General features: G+C 34.9%; 1 protein-coding gene across 3 annotated transcripts; it reads left to right on the top strand.

Moving 5' to 3' along the window:
• The first annotated feature begins 259 nt into the window (after window positions 1-259).
• LOC111888286 (ankyrin repeat-containing protein ITN1) lies at window positions 260-3,214 on the top strand. 3 transcript variants are annotated; one of them, XM_023884437.3, is made up of 5 exons: window positions 277-419; window positions 492-529; window positions 834-1,331; window positions 1,412-1,821; window positions 2,062-3,214. In XM_023884437.3, exons 3-5 carry the CDS (start codon window positions 854-856, stop codon window positions 2,893-2,895), a joined length of 1,722 nt encoding a protein of 573 aa, XP_023740205.1. In that variant the 5' UTR covers window positions 277-419; window positions 492-529; window positions 834-853; the 3' UTR covers window positions 2,896-3,214. The 3 variants fall into 3 exon arrangements, with proteins under 3 accessions (XP_023740204.1, XP_023740205.1, XP_023740206.1); XM_023884436.3 differs by lacking the exon at window positions 492-529 and having other exon boundaries at window positions 260-419; XM_023884438.3 differs by lacking the exons at window positions 277-419; window positions 492-529 and adding an exon at window positions 558-668.
• The last annotated feature ends 4,130 nt before the right edge of the window (window positions 3,215-7,344 follow it).

The raw sequence follows: 7,344 nt of genomic DNA, 5'->3' as shown, positions 1-7,344 counted from the left end.
AACAACATAATTATTTACTTGAAATAAGAACAAAAAGAAAACGTTACAAAACATTAAAATAAGGATCAAAATTAAAAAATAATTTATCTTAGAGGATCAAAACAAAAAAAATTCTACTCTCAACGACCAAAAAATTGTAGTTACTCTAACATTTATCGTCGGTGATAGATAACCCGAGGGGAAATAGTTGTAATATTAGTAAACTTGAAGGATCGTTGATTTTTCGTTTACTCAATAGTCAAGTGGCGCAGTTTGGTCTTTCTTTGCACTTTCCTCCGATTGTCCTGTTCTGAGTGTCTTCTCTCTCTAATCAAACATTCCTAGCAGATTCCATCAAAGATATACGACCCCCAACTTCGATTACTAGGGTTTGTTCACTTTGTCTCTGAATCCAAACATGGCTCCAGCCATCGATGAAGGTGCTCATCTATCTCTTTAAGTCTCTGTGCGTGTGCGTTTGCTTTTTGTTAATTGCGTGTCTTATACTGCAGATTTTCGATTTTGTTATCGTATTTTTATTTAAAATGAGGTAATTGAAGCATCCGGTGGTTGTAAGATGACGATCAACTAGATTAACGCAAAAAGCGGAAAATTAAGCTCAAGATCGATCTTGTTCTTTGTTTGATTTGGTTTTTAAGGTCATTTGTATATTTGTCAAATCGATTTTAGTAAGTGATAACACAGAAGTTTCACGATGATTAATTGTCTGCGAATTCTGGATTTTTCCATCATGATGATAAATCGATTTATCTAATTGACTGGAAAACTTTTTATTTCAGTTTTGTGCATTTCTATCATGTTGTGCTGATCAGTCTTATTTTTCAATCGCATAGGAGACATAGAAAAAGGGCCGATGACTCCAATAAAGCATAATCAAACTATGAATATCCTCGGGGAGGCATCACCATCGCCGTCCCCGTCTTCCGCCACAGCACCAGCTCTGGTACTTTCAAATTCCGGTAAGCGGATGGATCAAGCCGGAAAGAAAAAGTACGTCAAGCAAGTGACAGGCAGACACAACGATACAGAGCTCCATCTAGCAGCCCAACGTGGGGATCTAGCAGCTGTGAAGCAAATCCTGGATGACATTGATTCACAAATGGTGGGAACATTAAGCGGAGCTGATTTTGATGCAGAAGTTGCAGAGATTCGTGCATCAGTAGTGAACGAGGTGAATGAATTAGGAGAAACAGCACTATACACGGCTGCTGAAAAAGGGCATCTTGAAGTAGTAAAGGAGCTCTTGAAGTACTCAAATAAAGAAACCATCATGAGAAAAAGCCGACTGGAGTTTGACACGTTGCATATAGCTGCTAGTCAAGGACACGATGGTAAATTTCATAACTTTCTTCATCATCAATTACATAAGGGTAATTCCTTTAAAGAAAACATTCTTTCTTGTATATTTCAGCTGTAGTGAAACTACTACTTGACCATGACCCATCACTATGTCAAACAAGATCCCAAGGAAACGCGACCCCTCTGATAACTGCAGCCACAAGAGGACACACTGCTGTTGTTAAAGAGCTGCTGTCAAAAGATCCTAGCTTGTTGACTATTCCAAGATCAAATGGAAAGAACGCATTGCATTTAGCAGCTAGATCCGGACATGTGGAGATTGTGGAGGCTTTACTGAAAGAGGAACCACTATTGGGCAGAAGGACTGATAAGAAAGGACAAACTGCATTGCATATGGCTGTGAAAGGGGTTAGTAGTGAAGTTGTGAAGTTGCTATTGGAGGCTGATGCTGCTATTGTCATGTTGCCTGACAAGTCTGGTTTTACTGCGTTGCATGTAGCTACCAGAAAAAAGCGAGCTCAGGTATACTCCATCCATTTTATAGAAAGTAAGAATTGCGATTAGACCTGACAAGTCGACACACGAATACACAAATTCGCGTGTGACACGACACGAATTAAATTCGTGTGTAAGACGAATACACGAATTGTCAGGTCTAATTGTGAGCCCCGTAGAGCGTTCACAATGGTTAACATTGACATTGGTTAACCAATTAATAACTTACTGTTATTAATAAGTTTAGTACAATTTCTTTTGTCGCAGATAGTAAACGAGTTGCTTAGCCTCCCTGACACAAGTGCAAACGTGAACGCACTAACCCGTGATCACAAAACCGCTCTGGACATAGCAGAAGGACTCCCGCTATCCGAAGATTCAGCGGACATAATCGCGTGTCTCACTCGATGCGGTGCGGTCCGTGCCAACGAGCTCAACCAACCGCGGGACGAGTTAAGAAACACCGTGACCCAAATCAAAAACGACGTCCACACGCAGCTTTTACAAACCAAAAAAACAAACAAAAACGTTCACGGAATTGCCAAAGAGCTTCGAAAGCTTCACCGCGAAGGAATCAACAACGCCACAAACTCCGTCACCGTGGTGGCGGTGCTCTTTGCCACCGTGGCATTCGCTGCCATTTTCACCGTCCCTGGCGGTGACGATGATGACGGGATGGCGGTGGTGGTCAACCGTGCTTCTTTTAAAATCTTTTTCATATTCAACGCGATTGCTCTTTTCACTTCGTTGGCGGTGGTGGTGGTGCAGATTACATTGGTGAGAGGTGAGACCAAGGCGGAGAGGCGGGTGGTGGAGGTTATTAATAAGCTTATGTGGTTGGCTTCTGTTTGCACTTCGGTGGCTTTCATGGCTTCTTCTTATATTGTGGTTGGCCGGAAATATGAATGGGCCGCCATTTTGATTACGGTGGTGGGCGGGGTTATAATGGCGGGGGTTCTTGGAACTATGACTTATTATGTGTTTAAATCCAAAAAGAACCGATTGAAGAGGAAAAAAGAGAAGATTGCTAAAAGTGGGTCTAACTCGTGGTTGCATTCTGAGTTTTCTAACTCGGAAGTTGATAGAATCTATGCCATATGAGGTGAAAAGAAAAAACATGGTTTAATGTTGTTTGTAGATAAAGTAAACAATCGACCCCGGAATTGTGAAGTCAGAATACTTCTTCGTTTCTGGTTTTGTTGGTCAACGGCCATGAAATGGTTTCAAAAAGATGGGGTAATTATAGGTAATTGTATTATGATATGAGCTGTTGCTCATAAATTTCAAATCTTTAATGTATACTATTGCTACACTTAATGCGTAGATTTGTTGTCCTTTGCATTAAAATTAAAGGAGATTTTATGAGGCTGTAAATAAACGTTTCCTGTTTTTTTAATTAAAAATTACTAGTTTATTATCATCTATAAGGATACGATTGTTCAACTTACAAATTGAAATAAAATGGCATTGTATGTCATGTAAGAACTAGTTATTAGCCTTGTATAATGTATTGCTCTACAAAAGAACATAAGCTTAAATTCTGGCAGTTTGTTTGCTTCCTCTTTTGTTAATGGAAAGTTTAATTCTCGCAAGACACTGATATTGATCCAACATTGCGGGGAACACCATGTCTCATAGATTGGCGCGGTTAGGATGTCCCCGTGATAAGGCTAATGATGGTTGAATGGATAATTTTAAGGTTTTTTTTTTTTTTTTTTTTTTTTTTTTTTTTTTTTTTTTTTTTTATAAATATACTTTAAACTCTCACATTTTTACATAAAGATGTTATTCGGGCTGGAACCGGACCGAACCTGAATAAACCGAAAGCTGAATAAAGGTAATTGCATGAACTGAAAACCAGACCGATTAATCATTTTAGGTTCGGTTTGGTTCGGTTATTATCTGAATAACTTGTATAAGATGATTAAGGAGCTAATATAACCGAAAAGAATCAAATAAACCATATTAGGATTCTATATCCCGAATAACATTTACAATATGATTCTAAACATTGTATTTTTTATGGCTTTTGTAGCTTATGATTCCATAACAATCTTTTAAATAAACAATTGTGTTAATTATTAAGTAAAGTATACATAACTGTTTCAAATGTGCAAAAAAATGTTATAATTTGTGTAGTAAGAATGTAACATTAAACGCCCAAACTAAAATATAAGTTCAACATTTACAAAGCAGATTAGCATAATAAGAATTAATTGTTTACTTGAGTTTCTTAAGTTGGAGCCTAATTTTCCACGACTAGACAAAGTAGGAATTCGTGAATCCTTAGAGACAATAGGAAATGTCGTTTTTTGAAAGTCTGAAACAAGAGGAAAGATCGACATAAGTGATTTCGAGTTTGACAATAGTTGAGAAGATTGGTCGATTTTGAAATGACAAGGACGAGCATAGGTTTTTTTTCTGTTGTGAACGACGAGGACAGAAGTGTGAATCGTGATTTCGATTTCTATCGATCAGAGAAGGGGGACAAGGAATACAGGGCATGGGTTCGAGTTTGACTTCGATCAGATATGGGTTACTAGCAACTAAAGATGGAAAGTAATCAAGATTAAAATTAAATGACTTTTCAATTGTGGGTCGGGTATTTAGAAACGCATAAGCTCTTATTTGGGTAATCAGGACCGAATAACCCGAGAATCAAATAAACATAATATTGATACCCGAGAATCGAATCAAATTGCTTATTCGGACCTAATTCGGTTCGGTTCGGATTTTTGAGCCAAATTATATCCCTATTTTTACATACAACTACTTTACTATCTATTTTTAAAGTTTGTTTAAGAAAATGTGAGAACTAAATTAAGGAACGATTCATCTTTGTCATTTTCACATGATGTTGGATTTTCTTTATCACAACGAGTAACCGCAACCCATATTTTGGCCAATGAGGCTGAAAGTTTTGCTTATAAGAAAAAGATGCTTAAAACAAAGGTTGTCAAAATTTACATGATTATATGACGGGTAACTGCTTTACCGAGAATGTTATGACAAAACATTCAGACGATGACTTGGAATGAGCAGACAATTATTTCTATAGTTACCTAATGTCTAATGATTTGTAAAAAGATGTTATTTTCAAGACTATTTTATTATTAGGTTGAATGATGCCGTGATGTTTTTGTCTATTAAAATTTGGTGTCACATAAACATTTATCTTTCTTAACAAATTTTGGCTATGATAGAGATGTGGTGATATTTTTGCCTATAAAATTATTTCCAAACAACAATAATTTACTACCACTCTTACATATTTTCCTAATGCATAAAAATACAACCTATTGATGCAGCTTCCTAATGCATAAAAGTTGTTTCCATCGGTAAGAATATAAAGAGATAGCAGTAACAATTTGCCAATAAAAATTATGGCCGACAATAAATTTGGTTGAGGAGGGGTGTTTGTAGCTAGTAAAAGCTGTCATCTAAGCTTACCGGCGGTATCTTTGCTACGAAACCGTTAAGCCTTATATAATGTTTTGAAATAATATAACTAATATAAATCTTATATTTATAATTTATTTTTATTTACTAAGTAATAGTTTTAAAATTAATAATAGCTATTTTATTAAAAATTACAAAATAAAAAATGAGTATAACATAATTTGAAATTATGGTGAAAGATAAAAGAAAAGGTGTGAGGGATAAAAGATGAAAGAAATTTAATATTGTCATGTCATTTTCTTCTTCATTTTAACACATGATTTTTTTGGTTTTTTCATTTATTTATTTTCCACTCATTAATATGTGTTTTTCAATTATTTATACAAATACAACCTAATTAATATTGTTATATATATGAAATGTTTATTCTTGTATTGATTTAATTTTAGTATCTCATCAAACATTCAAGTGTAGAATATATGGAATATTTACTCATATATTGATTTAAATTAGTATCTTAAAACATTAAATTCCGTTATTATTTCAATCATAGAGTTTTCTAATATATTTCAATTATATGAGATTTCCTAAAGAATCGTTCCATAAAAAGATTGTTTTTATATAAAATTTCATACATAATGGTCGTTATCTAGGCCCATTCACAACGTAGGTTTGCTTAGAATGTTTCTTTATTATTTATCTATTATTAGAATTTAGATTTTTAATAATAACTTTTTAATATTTGCATTTAGAAGTTTCAGTGTTTTTATTAATTATTTTAATATTAAATATTTAGTATTGAACAATCATTTCTAAATTAATAATAAAGAAGTTGAAGGTTGAGAAACAAAACATAATTACATAACTTGCCTCATTGTTTAAAATTTTTGATAGTTACCTTTATTTCAAAAAATAAATTGAAAATCGATCATTTTCACAAAGAATTGTGTTTGAATATTTTATCTCATAGATAGTTTATATAGTCCAAATATGTTAAATTCTTAAACAATTATCATATCATGTTCAAAATATAAACACAAACATGTTTTAGTTAAATTTCAAAAGTTATTTAAAAGAAAAATCAATATTTTTTTATACGTCTTTTAATATATTTGCTCATTTCGTACTAATATTTGACATTTGGCTTTCATTATAGTCTACAACTTGTCATCATTTTTTTTAACAAAAGTTATTTTTGTAATTGTAAGTTTTTATTTACTAATCCAAAAAAATATAGTAGAATTTGGTTGAGGGGAACCGGCCGGAACCGGAACCCGACGGAACCGGTCGGGTCGGGCCGGGACCGGGATGTTATTTTTGTGGATTTTTAGAACCGGGAACCGGTAGAACCGGCAAAAACCGGAACCGTATGATGCTATTTTTCAAGGACAGGTTTCAACATTTGAAGACACGACAAGAACCGGTAGGAACCGGGAACCGGTAGAACTCCCGGGCCGGTTCGGTTCTTGATTTTGGCCGAAGCCGGTTCCCGGCCGGGTCCGGTTCGGGTCGGTTCGGTCCTTTTGCTCATCCCTACTTTTAACCATCACTCAAATCATTAAAACTAAACTATGGATGAAAGTGGGTCTAAACCCGGACCGGATGGACTCGGAACCGGTTAACGGGATTTTTTAGAACCGAAAACCGGATCGGTATATAGGAACCGGTTCCGGTTCGATTCCGGGTACGGTACCGGGTAAAATGAGTCTAAAACAGGAAAACTCGGAAACATCAAAAGTGGGTAGGTTGGAACCGGATAAAGTGGGTTTAAACCCGGAAAAACCGGAATTTTTTGGAAATTACTTATTACTTAGTGGGTTGAACTTTGAAAATTTTCATATTGATATCCCGACTTTAGGGGACTGTAACTCATTGAATATAAAACCAAAATTAACAAAATTATAGTCTAAAATACACTCTGAGAAAACCGCATGTCAATCCAACTTTAAACGAATGAGATATGGATGTGTTAATATTATCACAGAATACAAAGTACAAAAACAAATAGCTGAAAAGTTGAAAATTTTCAGTTTTGATATTCCGACTTCGGAGGACTGTAAATCATTGAATATTAAACCAAAAATGGCAAAATTATAGTCTAAACTTATGTACAAACTGTAAACTACAAGTTGAAAAAATCATATGTCAATC

The sequence above is a fragment of the Lactuca sativa genome, chromosome 2 (genome assembly GCF_002870075.4).
Source record: "Lactuca sativa cultivar Salinas chromosome 2, Lsat_Salinas_v11, whole genome shotgun sequence".
NCBI lineage: Eukaryota > Viridiplantae > Streptophyta > Magnoliopsida > Asterales > Asteraceae > Lactuca > Lactuca sativa.
The sequence above is the reverse complement of the archived record's forward strand: the minus strand, read 5'-3'. Positions and strand labels throughout refer to the sequence as shown.